Raw genomic sequence first — 15,940 nt, 5'->3', positions numbered from 1 at the left:
ACACATATACCCCTCAACTGGGGTTTAACTATCCGTATTGGTACATGTCAGGTTCACTGGCAATAATGCTCTATGATCAGTAACCCTCAAAGAATTAGAATAAAAAGAACATTGACTGTAGGTCAAGATTATTTTTGAAACATGTGATTACTAAGTGAGATATCATTGACAATTCAATACAACAATACCCACCGACGGTTCGGAAAACCCCAGCCTTTTACGGTGAATTTCCCCTTAACACTGCTGGTGGTTTCGCACCTCTAACCAAACATAGCTATGTGGTTAGGTACTGGGGACATGAGACTGACAGTTTGTAATCCTTCACCGCTGTCACGCACACACACCAATGTCACATCACTATCACACATAGTTCTGTAGCTAGAGCCAGCCCTGGCACAGGTAGACGTTAACCCTTCACCAGATACTCTGGTTGCATTCTGACTCTGGTGGCTATGGTAACCACTACAATGACTCAGCCATGAATAGAGTTGCCATGGTACTACCACCACCATGCTCTGCGTCAAAAGCCTATCAACCCTCACACCTCTATTTATTTTAAAATTTATTTAGGCAAGTCAGTTAAGAACAAATTCTTACTTACAATGACGGCCTACCCCGGCCAAACCCTAATGACGCTGGGCCAATTGTGCGCCGCCCTATGGGACTCCCAATCATGGCCGGGTGTGATACAGCCTGGAATCGAACCAGGGTCTGTAGAGACACCTCTAGCACTGAGATGCAGTGCCTTGGACCGCTGCGCCACTCAGGAGCCCACCTCTAACTGGTAACTTCCTGTATCAGCTTCCCAATGACGACCAGCAGTTCTCTTCCTGGATTCTCAGCATTCACAGCTCTTTTACCGAGAGTCAGGCAGTGTCAGGCCCTTTTCTCAGAGCTTCCCTCTCAGTGTGAAACTGTCTCTACTGAAAAACACAGATGGTTAACAGACAGAGAAGTCTGAGAAGAGAGAACTCATCTCTATGACCTGTGGTGAACTGGGGACTTTTATGTTCCTCTAAACTGGCCGAAAATGAGAAGTGGAGGATGTTATCTCACTCTTGTTTATTCACATTTCACATGTTACTGGCTGTGGGGAACAGAGTACCTCTACTTCTACTACTTTAGTACTGCTGCTGCTGGGGGCCTTTCCCTGGAACTGAGTGAGTGAGTGAGTGAGTGAGTGAGTGAGTGAGTGAGTGAGTGAGTGAGTGAGTGAGTGAGTGAGTGAGTGAGTGAGTGAGTGAGTGAGTGAGTGAGTGAGTGAGTGAGTGAGTGAGTGAGTGAGTGAGTGAGTGAGTGAGTGAGTGAGCAGGTCAGGTGTATTCTACCACCATAGTTTTAGTTATGCCAGGATAAGTGTGATTTCCCCATTCCTTTTCTATTTCACCAGGGACTCTGATTTCAGTAGAGCAGATTCAAGGTTTGTTTAGCTGGCATGTCGTGCCCATACCAAAGAGTAATTATGTGGTAAGGGCAAAGCTGTGTGTGTGCCAGCTAGGGGTATGCCATACGATCCCCTGGCCTCGCCCCCAGATGCTGGCACAGCCCAAAATGCTGCAACACCCGCTGTGCCCACTTGATGCTCACGGCATTAAAGCCCCAAAAAGCTACACCATTCACCCCACCCTTCTCTGGCACCAGTAGCCCTTCTTATGACATTACCCCCTTGCTCTCCCCTCTGGCCTTCCCCTCTCCCTCTCTCCTCTGGCCCTCCCCTCTCCCTCTCCCCTCTGGCCCTCCCCTCTCGCCCTCCCCTCTCTGTGTCACCCCGTCCACCGCTGCAGGGTCTAAGTGGTCCACTTCAAAAAACACGGCGCAGGTGGCTGCAGTCTGGCACACACGCAAACACACACACGCAAACACACACACACAGTAGTGCAGTGCAGTGAATAGAACAGCTGCCCTGGAGATTAGGGCACGTCTGCATTATGAGCAAACTGGCAGGTTTCATCAAAGACTGCTGTGTTGACATGGAACAGGATGTCCAGCTTAAGTATCCCATCACCCCTCCCTCACCCTACCCCTCCCTTCTCCCACCTCCCTCACCCACCTCACTGCATAACCTCCCTCCTTTCCTCACCCCCCTCACCCCACCCCTTCTTACAAGTTTCTCTGTGCCTGAAAACATTATCATTATGAGCTATGAGCAATTCCAAAGCACTCGTTTTCTCTGCAGGTTTTTCATTGTGTTAATTAAGTCTGTTGCTCCGCGCTCCCTCCTCATCCTCGTGTTCCTGGAGGAATGAACCCACTGAACCTTCCTGGGATGAGGATTTGTTTCACTCAAATCTCTTCCGTCTTTCTTCACAATTTGGCGAGTGATACCGTCTTATAATTGAAAGCTATTTAGGATGTTGGATATTGATATAGTTTGTTCCAAAAAGCTCTTTGAGGCCTTGTAATAACACCTTAATTGACCCGACAAATTTTAAATATATTTTTTAAATCATGTGAGCCAGTGTCGTAGGTGTATTGTATTATACTTGTATTGTGAAAGGGTGTGTGTGTGTGTGTGTGTGTGTGTGTGTGTGTATATAGGGAGCAGGCACAGCCATCGGGGAGCTGCCTCCCTACTTCATGGCACGGGCAGCGAGGCTGTCTGGAGAAGAGCCTGATGATGAAGGCTATGAAGAGTTTGGTGAGTTGCTGGAGCAGGCAGAGACTCCACAGGTAAGCCCTTATCCTTATCCAACCTCTATCTGTACTTTTCTCTCTCCTTTTTTTCTCTCTCCTCTCTCTATCTCATCCTTCCCCCCCTCTCTCTCTTCTCTGACAGAGACAGGTGGCACACAGCCTTTCCATCTCTCCTCCTGACTTCCCTCTCCAACTCTGCTTTCTCTCCTCCCTCTTCTCCTCTCTCTTCTCACTGCTCATGCTCTACCTGTTTTGTCACTACTGTCCTCCAGGTCTCACTCTGTTTTCTTCTGCCTTCTCTCTCTCCTCATCTAGCAACCTTTTGTGCAACTTTGTTGAAACAAAACGGTCACATTGTATACATGTGTCATACCAGCGTAAACCTCTTGGATGTGTATGCGCACGCACAAACACACACACAGAGCGGAGCGGCGTGAGTTGAGCCCTGACGGAGAGATGGCTAAAGTTCATCTCATTAACTCCCCACAAGCCCGTTCCCTTATCTCTCTCTCTCGCTCTCTCTCACACACACATGCACACACACGCATTAGCTAACCCATTCCCAGTTCCCTACCTCAGCCCTGAAGCAGTCATGTGTTGCTGCCTTTTACAATGCTCTGCTCGGTCTAAGTGTGTAGCAATGCCATCAAGGGCAAAGCCATTGTTTTCAAGGTGCCTGCATTGGCTTTTGTAATACCATGACAAACAGTATTTTCATTTCTAAATAGGCTCGACAAGTACTTTGAACATGACAACTCATAGTAAATATTATTTTCCTCCGTGAATGAAAGAATAGACAAGATGTCAGTTGCTTTGTCCCTCCATAATCTTAGCCGGTCTTCTCTGAGTGCACTTTAATCCTAAGGATTGTATTTCACAATGTCATTCAATGTCATGAGCATTCCAACTCAATACAGGTCAAACAATGGGGGCAGTCAGGAAAACGGTTTGGAGAAGCCAGTGCCAAAAAATGACCGTATTCTCCTTCATGTTTGAAAATAGATTAGCCAAAGGTTTGTTCTATTCAAATTGAAATCAGACATTTGGGTCAACTTGTGGTTGACATGACTTGAGGGGCTTTAAGGGTTCATTAAGTAGTGATTTAATGAGTCGTTATACTGCGAGCTATTGATAGTACTCTGAGCACTGTCTGCTCTTAATAGACTCACACTATAAGCTCACACTCTCTACAAAACTGTACATGAATGACTTTTTGCCGATATAACCAAAAAAGACATTGGCGTTCAACATCAGGTACATTGACATGTGTTTTCATCCGGTGGGTCAACAGGGTGGGTCAACAGGGTGTGACAGGCACGGGTAGTTTGATAGTGGGTGAGTGCTCCCTGGCACCGTAGTGATGAGGGTACCTACTGTCATGTTTAGTTTATCACTCATACCATGGGCATCTGCAGATCAAATCAAATGTATTTATATAGCCCTTCTTACAGCAGCTGATATCTCAAAGTGCTGTACAGAAACCCAGTCTAAAACCCCAAACAGCAAGCAATGCAGGTGTAGAAGCACAGTGGCTAGGAAAAACTCCCTAGAAAGGCCAAAATCTAGGAAGAAACCTAGAGAGGAACCAGGCTATGAGGGGTGGACAGTCCTCTTCTGGCTGTGCCGGGTGGAGATTATAACAGCACATGGCCTAGATGTTGAAATGTTCATAAATGACCAGCATTGTCAAATAATAATAATCATAGTAGTTGTCGAGGGTGCAACAAGTCAGCAACACAAGAGTTAAGTGTCAGTTGGCTTTTTCATAGCCGATCTCTACCGCTCCTGCTGTCTCTAGAGAGTTGAAAACAGCAGGTCTGGGACAGGTAGCACGTCCGGTGAATAGGTCAGGGTTCCAGCAGGTCTGGGACAACAGGTCTGGGACAGGTAGCACGTACGGTGAACAGGTCAGGGTTCCATAGCTGCAGGCAGAACAGTTGGAACTGGAGCAGCAGCACGGCCAGGTGAACTGGGGACAGCAAGGAGTCATCAAGCCAGGTAGTCCTGAGGCATGGTCCTAGGGCTCAGGTCCTCCGAGAGAGAGAAAGAAAGAAGGACAAAGAGAGATGGCACAGTCTCCAGCCTCCCTTGGCCCTAAGACCACATGTGTGAGTCTGGAGCTCTGACATTATTCAACACACTGATAAAGTCCTGCTCGGCTCTCCACCAAAATGAACGAACGAAGAGGAAGAGAGAGGGAGCGGGAGAGAGCAGAGGAAAAGAGAGGGGACATGTGACAGAAAGACAGATGCCCCGTTGTGGAGAGTCATGTTTTGTCCGTCGACACATTAATCTTGTCCGCTCTTCGTTATTGTTGTGTCTTCTTCTTTTTCTCCGCCGTAGCTTTGACGTGTCCGAGGCATCAGGGAAGGCTTGTTGGTTGTTTGTTTCGCATCCTCAGAGAGAAAGGTTGAACAAGTGTCACCGACCACAGAGCTGCTGCCTCAGGGCTGCTGGGTCTGAATTAGTGCTCTGAGGCTCTTTCACTCTCCCTCTACTGCTCTCTCTCTTTATCTCTGTCACACACTCTCTATTTCTGTTGATATCCCTCCCTCCCTTTCTCTCTCTCTCTACCTCTCTCTTTCTCTACTTCTCTCACTCTCTCTCACTCTCTCTCTCTCTCTCTCTCTCTCTCTCTCTCACTCACACTCTCTCTCTCTCTACTTGTTCTGTCTCTTTCTGCTGACATCTTTACAGTGTGGTCTGGTCACCGGGTGTGTGTGTGGACAGCATCTGGCAGTAGGTTGCTCACACCAGGAGAGTTTGCTGAGCTGCAGGAGTCGGAAGCCTTATTTTCCTTTCTTCTCTCTCCTTCTGTCACCTACAACGAGGGTGGATTGTTTCACTGGCCGAGAGAGAGGGAGAGAGACCGCTTATTGCATTGCATGCTTGTTATACTGTACATTCTTAAAGGAAGACTTCACAGCGATTATGGACATCTCGTTACGGTGGATTTATATTGCATCGTTATTCTCTGTTATTTTAAACAAGATTAGAACAGTGATTATAGAAAATAGAGATGTGATTGAATGGTAAGATGGGAGAGTTTGTGATCGGATGTGTCTTTGGGCTCCACAGCAGGTTGGAGATGGTGACTCTCTTCTCTCTTACTCTGAGATCATAGGGGTGTCAATGTTCCAGGAGCTTGACTTAAACCCAGTGGCATTTCTCAGAACGCTCACGTGCCAACTTCCTGCCGCAAGCAGGCGCACATGAGTGACGGCAGAAGAACAGTCCCCCCCCCCTTCAAGACTCTATTCAAGAATGATAAAGTCATGACTTTACTAAGCAGGTCCAGACGCTGATTTCATGAAAATCTGCATTTTTAAAACATTTGTTTGAACATTTGGATGATACTTATGTTCTGAAATCGAATCCTGGAATCCTCTCTAGATGAACAATGTCCAAAAAGTAGCTTGGTGATTCAATGGTTTCCCTGAAGTGCTTTATGTTTTTGGCCGGCATGGAAGTAGTTAACCAGCACTGTGAATTCTTGATTGCCAACTCCCAGGATTGTATCTCCTGTATCCTGAATAAGAGCTGTCTGCGCTGGGCTGGGCTGGGCTGGGCGTGTGCCCTCCCCCCTGCCTCCCCCTGGCCTACTACACTCCACTCAAAGGCTTTCTGTGCTGTGGTTTGCCCAGCCCCATCACATGACTTCTCTGAAAGTGCCCTCTCCCTCCTCCTCCCCCTTTATTTCCAGTAAACTGTTTGAAAGGAGGGGGTGAGTCAGAGTAAAACCAGCTTCCCTTCAACCACAGCTTGTTAAAGAATTTGTCAACGTGGACTCGGGGGCACTTTTTTTTGTCTCGATAGATTTGACTATGGGGCTGGGGTTGGGTTGCGTCAGGAGCCTTAACCACTCTGCTTCCTGTGTGTATGTGTGTGTGTGTGTGTGTGTGTGTGTGTGTCTGTGTGTGTGAGAGAGAAGGGAATGGGCTTGTGGGGAGTTAATGAGATGAACTTTAGCCATCTCTCCGTCAGGGCTCAACTCGCGCCGCTCCACTCTGGAGATGTGTCCTCCTTTCTGTGTGTGTGAACGAGTTTCATTCAGGAAAAAGAGAGAGAAAAAAACTGTGCATGGGTGTTGATTTTTCCTTAACTGACACTTAACTTTTCCAGATGCACATTGCTTTGTCGTCTGCCTATTTTGGATGGTTTTCAACTCCTTACTCCCACCACGTCTTTTAAAGTCTGTAGAATAGCACAATTGTTAATTATCCAACCACCCACATGTTTAATCCTTTCAGTTCATCATAAAGCATACATTTGTGTTCTAGAGTACATATTTGCATCAGTACAAAGAGTCATGCATATATTGTATAAATTGTATAAATTGATATCTGGGCAAGTTGTTATCATAAACATAGAGGGGCCTGGTTTGTTTATATAAACTGTTTTTCAGAGTCCCGCAATTTAGAATAGGGTTGCTATATCATTACATGTAAGGAGGGAAACGGTGAACTCTTACTTTTTTCCCACTGCCTTTTTTCCCACTGCCAACCTTCGTCATCTCTCTGGCAACAGTAACCATTGGTATTCAAACTATTATGCTAAACATGGTGCTCATTGGTACCCTTGGTGTGGAAATGTTGTGGAACAGTGAATATATAATGTGTTCAGATAGGCTCTGATAATGTAATATCCTTGTAAAAATCTTAGAACCTGGATTCAATTGTTTCATTACTAAGAAGTCCCCGACAGTCACTCAACCTTGGGAGACCTACTGTACCTTCAGACATTACCCTAACGAGGTCTAATATTCCATGTTTTTTTGCATAAATTTAGTTAGCAAAATAAGAAGCAAACTCCATAGCAGGTGATGAGGCCACTAACTGTAATAGCCTTAACATATAAATGATAGATCAGAGGTGTGATTTTTACTTCACGCTGTAGGCATCATCTTGATGTGGGGGAATATTGGGTACAGAGTGCTGAGTAAAGAGATGGAGAGCCAAAAGCTGGAGCCATGCCCCATGGTTTTAATGACACTGCACCCTTGACAAGATCTCCAAAATGTAATTGCTGGTAAGCCCTGCCCTGGGGGATAGGGCGCTGCGCGGGGGATGGGGATGAGAGGGAGGGAGGCAGGCAGCCGTGGGTGGAAGCCTGGCCAAGATGGTGATTTTCCATGAACTGCGTACAACACACATTGTGTGGTGTCTGGATTTCTGAACACTGGTCATGTAAGATGGACAATTTTGTGGTCCAGAAGGTACATACAGGAGGAGAAAAGGGGAGAGTCCCGCTAGTAAATCACAATGTCACGCGTAAACACACGATATTCCCCCCCACTGGGACCTTCATTTAATTCAGTGGTGAGGTAGCTATTTTCCTTTCACTCATCCATACCAGTCAAGTGAGTGGAAATCCAGAACTCTACTAACTTGGTAAACTATACCAACGCAAATATCATATTTCATGTAATAAATGTGATTGATTGACTAAACTATGCTGATTTCCCTAACAGTTATTCATTATTGAAGCATAAATCCCCTACTCTAGTCCTGTGGTTGTTAGGTGTTTGTGGTCAACAGACGGCCCAGAGTCGTTCAGCTGTAAACCATACACATTCCTTCCCCCAGACAACCAGCTCCGTCTCCAAGATTTAGAAAGGGGGGGGGGGGGGGGAGAGAACAAAAAACAGAATAAAGAATTTGGAACAGAAGGCTAGAATTAGAGAAGCAGGATTATCCTTGTGGAAAGCTCCTGTGATAGGATAGAATCTGAGGGAGAAATTCAAAATGTGAGCCAATCAGAGTGGATGTCAGTTGGGCCCCCCTCTTTTAGTCTACTCCCTATGTCTCCAGAATTTCCTGTGGGCCGGCTCCTGCTCTTGAAGCAATGCCACCATTACTCTACTGCTTTGTTGACCATATTAGGCATGATCTTGTCTTACTACCCTAACCTCAGTCTCCCCCCAAGTTAAACCTCTCAAGTTTCAATTTACCGGTATGTGTGTGAAACAAAGGTGAAAGTCCTTTAAATAAAATGTTCACCCATAAAAGTAGATGTCTTATTGTTTGGTCATTGTAAATAAGCAATTTTCCTCATGCATTGATGTTTAATCAATTTCTTGTAGAACATAATGATTTGGATGAGTATATTACTAATTCTGGAGGGCACGTCCTATCTGATTTGAAATTGCAGTTTAATTTTGCAAATAATTATAGCAATTAAACATATTAAATGTGAACTACCATTAACTAGTAATAATATGGTATAGTCATGTGAAAGCTTGCAGTTTGAGGTCTGGCCAGTTAATAGTTGTTTATGCATTATATCAGATCTAGCCTGAGAGATGACCTAAAGGTTAGTCTAAAAGTTAGTGGATGATTCCAGTCATTCCTCTAAATTTTTTTAATATCTTTACATGCATACAGTACCATCTCATGTACAGATATTACCAGTTAATTAGGAAATATCATTCTAATTCATGAAGTTCTTTGGTTGGAGCTATACTATATCAACACTTTAGTCAAATGTATTTGTGCTATGCAACACATTGTTTAGAGAAGTAAAACATGTTCCTACAGCTCACAAGTCAAATGTATTTTACATTTTATATCAAAGGAAAGATGTGTTGATGTCATTACCATTGATTAGAACATAAAAGGCATCATGTGTTAGATATGCACTTAAACACACACACATTTAAACACATCAAGTCTTCATATCAAACTTTCAGTGATGGAGCAATCAGTATCTACAGAATAGATTTTTGGAGTCCAGTCAATAAAAATCTGGATATACATTTTGCAATATTAAATACAAATCTATATATATAAATAGACAATACCCTCAACATGATTTCACAAATTATCCCCAGTGTGTTTTTAGATTTAATTGACATTATATTTTTTATTCCCCTTTAAATTTATATACCAACCTTACAGCATTGGCATAGTTAAATATCTGTAAAACAACAACAACAATAATTTTCCTAAGATCAAGACAAAATAAACACATCAGCACATGCGTACAATTTGTACTGTTATCTCTAGTGGCATTCTAATACAATCATCAGAAGTAGGACCAATTCACCTTAATCATTCCAGGATAAATCCGCCATCCTTCCTTCACAGTTCCCAGAAATATTTGAACTATATCAACTAGAGTTTAACCCTCATCTTCCCAGCATAGGTATATTGAGGAAAAATCCATGTCATTGCTTTGAAAAGAGCCTTTTGTTGAGTTGTCAGGAGAGATGGCGAGGAAAAAGCTGCAGAATTAGTAAGAATCTGTGAGTCATTGGAATGACCATGAAGTCTAGTCTTGCACTCACATTCCCAATGATATTGGATTAAAAACTGTCAGTTAGAGGATGTGAATATATAATATCCCAGTATAAAAGGTGTTTGGATGAGTTTGCAGAGGGTGATTGTTCCAATTAGACAACTGACAGGACAATTGACTGTGTGCAGCACTTTTGCAGGGCTTAGAACACTTTTTTGGTTAACAGAAATATTGATATATGAAGGAAAATAAATATTTAGATAATAGTGACTTGGAAAAATCTGTAAAGCATGTCACAATATTCTTTTAAATAAATAGAAAGATGTCATGTTGCCACAATTCAATATGTTAATTGTACATTTACTTCTTAGAGAAATAGGTTTACTTGATATAAACCATATTATTCGTTAATCAATAATCTGCTCTCTGATATATTTGTACATATAAAATGCCAGCATCCTTGTTTTCTTTATATTCATGGTCAGTGTGTTAAAAATACAAAATATAAATGAGAAGAGATGCTAAAAAAGACACCTGTTTGTCCTAAACCTACAGTAAGTATATTTTCTATAGTCTAAAAATCTTGCTCTTATAATCTCACATTTTACTATATTAATAGTAATGTTAAGTCTCAAATCTCCACGAGCCTGTTTTAGTCTAATTTATTTATCATTTCAAATAAAGAAATGCATTACAACTCACAAATGACTTTCAGCACACACCACAACGATATTTCCTTAGAGAGAATCAATTATAAATATTGCCATTTTTAACTAATGAATTCCTTAGACTGTAACTCAATTGTTTTTATTGGATCAATTTGATTGGTGTTGATTTTGCAAGGATCATCTCCGATTTATTTTAAGATTCACTCCTTGTCGACAAGCCTCAAACAATTTTGAAACCTTTTCCCTAATGATAGAAGTTTCGAGATAAATTATAGAATGAACAATGTTTTGGAAGTATTTTTAGTAATGTTACTACCATGTGTTAATCTGTGAGATATTTAAAATGGGTCGGAGATCATCCTTCTACCTTTAATCACCATAGATTAGTGAAAAGGTTATTGATTGCATAAATAGCTTTTGGTCTTCGCTGCTGAGAAAAAAAATTGTCTGCTCAAATGAACATAATATGTTACTCATTAAAGATTCATACATTACATTGCTATGATGAAATGTGAATAAGAATTACATGGTCTGTATAGAATGATCAGTTAAATATTTGCCATTATATTTGCTCCTTTTCAGGACTTTGCCACAAGAGCAAAACTAGCAGTGCAGAAAATGGTTCAGAGAGTTGGATTCTTTGGAATTCTCGCCTGTGCCTCTGTAAGTGAATTCATATATTAACTGTATTCTGTTGAAACATTTTAATCACCCCCATTAATGTCTGAAAATACTAGAAAGTGACTACAAGTTAAATTCAAGCCTTAAAAGAGCATTTCTATGCATCATGAAACTGTCTGTCTATTTAAAGTGAACTGCTGATTCTCAAACCAGAAGACAGAACAGATTATTAATAAAGATAGATATAAATGTAAATATAACGCTACCTATATTCTGTAGATTTCAGTCATTGTATTACTAATCTATAAGATACCTCCAGTAAGTGCTAAATACCTCAAACATAGGAACGTTGAACAAAACTGTTTGTACTGAAGCATATTGAAGTATATTGGGTCCCTGCACTTTTCTATAGAATAAAGTTGTTTTCTCTATAATTGTTGTCAGTTGTTCATGTTCATTTCTTATATTTAATACATATTCTCTGTTTCTCCAGATTCCAAATCCATTGTTTGACCTGGCAGGTATAACATGTGGCCATTTCCTTGTTCCCTTTTGGACCTTTTTTGGAGCAACACTAATTGGGAAAGCCATAATCAAAATGCACATTCAGGTGAGTTTACTGTATACAAGCACACATTTTTACATAGATGTCTTGCACACAGAGCTCACTTTTCTTATGTCTTTTTTGGTTCTTTCAAAGAGGCTACTTAAGGTCTGTAGTTTGATATAACATTTTGACAAAGCAACCTTTTTTCTTATAGAATTGATAGATCAAGGCTTCCGTTTATTTTGAATATGAATACGTCAGACGTGATAGTAAAACCATGAAGAGGATGAGGAGGGATCCTCCTGTACTGTACTCAACTCAGAGTGTAAGGAGGCCATTTTGGCCAGTGAAAGCAAGGGTCGGTCATCCATTTTGTGAAAGAAGATGCTGCGCTCAGAGATACGTACTTTAGTAGGGAGAAGATATTTGAATCACTTGAGTATTTTCTGTACTGAAAGGTGAATCTGTACTGTAAAGAAGTATACAGTGATGGTTATTGTGTAAAAGTTTAATCAGTTTTCCCATGCATGCAAGGATTAAGGACTTAATCCACTTTGTGCCATGGTAGTGTCTGTATGCTTAATGGATTAGACTTTCTAACTCTTCTATAAAGTATTTTATAAAAATAAAATTAAACACCAATGGAGTAAGCTGATTTATTAGGATTTATTATCTTACTAGTAATGTTAAGTTCACTTTCTGTAGATGCACAAGCAGTGAGGGGTGGGTGTGGGGTGGTGTCCATAGATCAAACCCTATTGTAGATGAACACTGTCTGTGATGATACAGAGAGTGGCGTGGGCAGCAGCATCATAGAGTCAATTAGGCCTAGTGTCCCTTGGGCCGATGACTGTGACTCCACAGCCAGGCAGAATCAGAGGTGTGTCACTGTCCCCTACCTGCCTGACACGGCTAGGGCCAGCTTTACAATGATACACCACACTGACTGGAAACGGAACCAGGCTCACCATCATAACTGGCTGGGGTCAGCCTGGGATGTATTCAGTGAGATGAAACGTCCTGTGTGACAAACAGAAATGTAATGAATATAGCTGACACAATGCTCTATACCTGACAGATCATGTCCTCTGTAAACAATACAGTTATATCTGAACAAACCCCTGTTCTCTCAGCTTCTCTTGTTCTTTCCCCCCATTGTGTTAAGTCTGGAAAGAATGCAGAAAATTATATTCTATTAGACGGCACTTCTTTGTAGTTTTATGTTGACAGTATACTCTACTGTGAGTCACAGAGATGTATAGTTGTTGAACTTGTCATGAAAGAGAGGGAAGGAAGGGGCAATATGATAGACTGTAATGGTGAACAGGTGAACATTCTCCCTTGTGTGCCAAAGCAGGGGAACAATGCACTAGGGGGATTTGAGAGCTGGATAACTGGGTTGTACTGTACCTGCAGGTCAGGTGGTAAATTCAGGTTCACAATAACAATCTGTTCCTGTAAACAATGGCACACGAGTCCCCAAGGATCCAGACCTTTTCACAACGCTTGACCCTGTCATACTGTAAACTGGATCTGGATTTCTGACGGTACTTTGTGGTGATGTTTACTAGCTAGGTTTTGAAATATTGATAGGAACTATCAAAAATGATATAAAATCTAGGGAATTTAGGTTTTATAAGTCCTAAAATGTACAGATTTAGGATCTTAATTTGATTACTGTTTTTATGCAAACTTGTAGTGTATTCAAGGTTTAAAAATGATTCTAAAGTTTGTAATTTCCACTTGAAAAAGTCAGACTTGATTTGCCCTAACTAAAATGTAACAGCCCCTACAAAAATGTCCATTAATTCTAATCTATCGGTAAAATGTTGAAATGGCTCCGTTAGGTTTAGCTGAGCGGAGACATGACTAAATGTCCTTCCCTTTAAGAAGTGGACAGTAAAAGCTCAGTTTCTGGTATTTTCGTTTACCTTCAGTACCCGTGACACACAGTCTGGCCTAAACAATAGGAGAGAAGTCATCTCCGTTATGATAGCCTCCCTGACTTCCACATTCCTACTAGTTTAGTTATGGGCTCTGTGCTTCAAGGGGTTTCAACAGACATGCACATTGCTATTATGAGAACCCACTCCAGTGTTGATTCCCTATATGAGTGGCACAATGGGGTAGTATCATCTTGTTAAACCTGTGCACTTCCCTACCAGGTTTTCATGAGTCCGAAAAGGACAAAAACATATTTGTTAGACTTGGTCTTTGTTATGGGCAGTGGCATCCATTTTGGCCTCTCCCAGACCCAGTGCTTCCTGGTTTCCTGCTCAGTGGGTGGCTGAACAGTAACTGAATGGTAAACAGAGACGTAATGAGCGCCCTAATAGGGTCTGATTGAGCCGTAATGGCCAACCCCCCACCCCCCTGTCTCCTGTGTCCAGTCTGGGGCAATGAGTAAGCAGGAATTAGACTGGACAGGAACAAAACAAATCCCCCTTTACCGTTATAAACGTCTGTCTGAGAGGAGTGACACATCTCCTCCTGATCCCCCCCATCCCCTCAATACCCCTCTCCACCTCCTCCTCCTCCTCCTCCCATCCCCCTCTTCAACTGTTATCTGTATCAGCTGTAACCCCACACCCTCCCTCATCCTCACCCCCTGAAGACAGCCTGCCTGTGTAGACTCATTTCTTGACCTGAGTGTCTGTGCGTTGGTTAAAATGTGTCATAGGGCCTCTGACTTTTGTTCCTGGCCTTGATGACAAAGGGCCACTTCATGGCTGGTTTTGGGCTGACCGCTTGTCAGGCACCAAATGTGGTGTTGGTTGATTACAGGGGGTCCAACAGAGGGGGTATTAATGATCAAACCATGAGTGTACTGCCGTGGCTGGGCCTGTATGTACCCCCTACGACCTCAAGGTCCACTGACTGACTGACTGTCTCTCTCTTTCTTCCTCACAGAAACTGTTTGTGATCATAACCTTCAGCAGCCACATAGTGGAGCAGATGGTGTCTCTGATCGGGTGAGTAACCTAGCCACTAAGTAACATTGGACATCCTGAAGAAATGGAAATGTGTGTGTGCTTGCGTGCATGAGTGTTTGTGTCACAGGATGGAGAAGGAGGACAATGACAGGGGTAGTATCCCACGTTAAAGGGTTAATTTGGAACATGACGGTTGAGAGCACTTCAAGTGTGACATTTTGAGGTCGTTTGTGCCCTTTTTTGGAAAAACCTATTCTAATTTTGTTCTGACTGTAACTCAGATCTCTTACCAAAATGTTAGCATTAATTAATCATGGGGAACTGGAACATGCTGTGTTGAATGGAATACATTTTCTTTATTTGACAGACCCTGGAAGGGTGGTGATTATACAGTAGAATATGTACGGTATTGATGCTGCTCTTGTAAGAGGCATCTTTTGGCCCCTCAGTCTGTTACCTAGTCTGGATGCTGACGATGGCCATGCTCTGCCACTTGGTGTGGATGGCTATGAATATGGACATTGTATGCAAGACTGTTTCTCAGGTTAGGATGAACTGTCTCTGGCATGCGGTCTGGTTGAAATCTACGTTCAAATCTTGGTCCTGTTATGATGTGGCACTGCTTTGCCATGGTGACCTTAAACAGACTGATTGTGTGCTGTTCATTTGGTGTCATATGGCACTAAATGCGGAACGGGGTTTGTTGATATCTACGTATAAAGACATTTCACACGTGCCTTAAAGAATGGAGCGACAACTGCCGTGTCCTTTTTCCGTCCTTCGCCCACCGCTGATGGCTTGGTGTCACCCTCCCAGACTGATCTGATGTCCAGTCAGATGTCACTGTCATCAGCCCTGTGAACCTGTGGTCTGGCCTCCAACTAAGCCTGCTGCTAATAGAGCCTTCACACCCGCCCACCCTGCCTCACACTACTGATCCACGCTGCACTGGCATGGTTATGTATCCACCATAATTGTTGGAACAGTGCTGCTAAAAACTACATAGGATCTTTTTTTTGGCCAGCATAGTAGTATCTGAGCCAGCACATTACGGTTTAAGTCGACACAATAGTGTGAAAAATGTATTACCCTGGCCTGTATATGGGGCTGCCTGCTGGGCAGATATAGGAGGAAGCAACCTGGACCAGTGTGTGTGTGTAGCAGGTAACTACCCTCTGCCAATTGGGATGGTGTTAAATTGGCACCTGACACACACGCACGCACACCCCCCCACACACACACACACACTTGGCTGTGCTGAAATCAGACTGCGAGATTGCATCAGCTCTCATCCTTGCCAG

The 15,940-nt window shown here is 42.8% G+C and overlaps 1 protein-coding gene across 3 annotated transcripts in view; it reads left to right on the top strand.

The window, feature by feature from the left end:
- LOC106603519 (vacuole membrane protein 1) overlaps window positions 1-15,940 on the top strand; it is a 110,853-nt gene that overhangs the window by 64,568 nt on the left and 30,345 nt on the right. For all 3 annotated transcript variants that reach the window (XM_014197320.2, XM_014197321.2, XM_045717121.1), the window contains exons 7-10: window positions 2,539-2,670; window positions 11,121-11,201; window positions 11,653-11,769; window positions 14,617-14,678. In XM_014197320.2, the coding sequence (XP_014052795.1) occupies window positions 2,539-2,670; window positions 11,121-11,201; window positions 11,653-11,769; window positions 14,617-14,678 (392 nt within the window). The remainder of the gene's footprint in view (window positions 1-2,538; window positions 2,671-11,120; window positions 11,202-11,652; window positions 11,770-14,616; window positions 14,679-15,940) is intronic.

The sequence above is a fragment of the Salmo salar genome, chromosome ssa04 (genome assembly GCF_905237065.1).
Source record: "Salmo salar chromosome ssa04, Ssal_v3.1, whole genome shotgun sequence".
NCBI lineage: Eukaryota > Metazoa > Chordata > Actinopteri > Salmoniformes > Salmonidae > Salmo > Salmo salar.
This window is presented reverse-complemented; position numbering and strand designations above follow the sequence as displayed.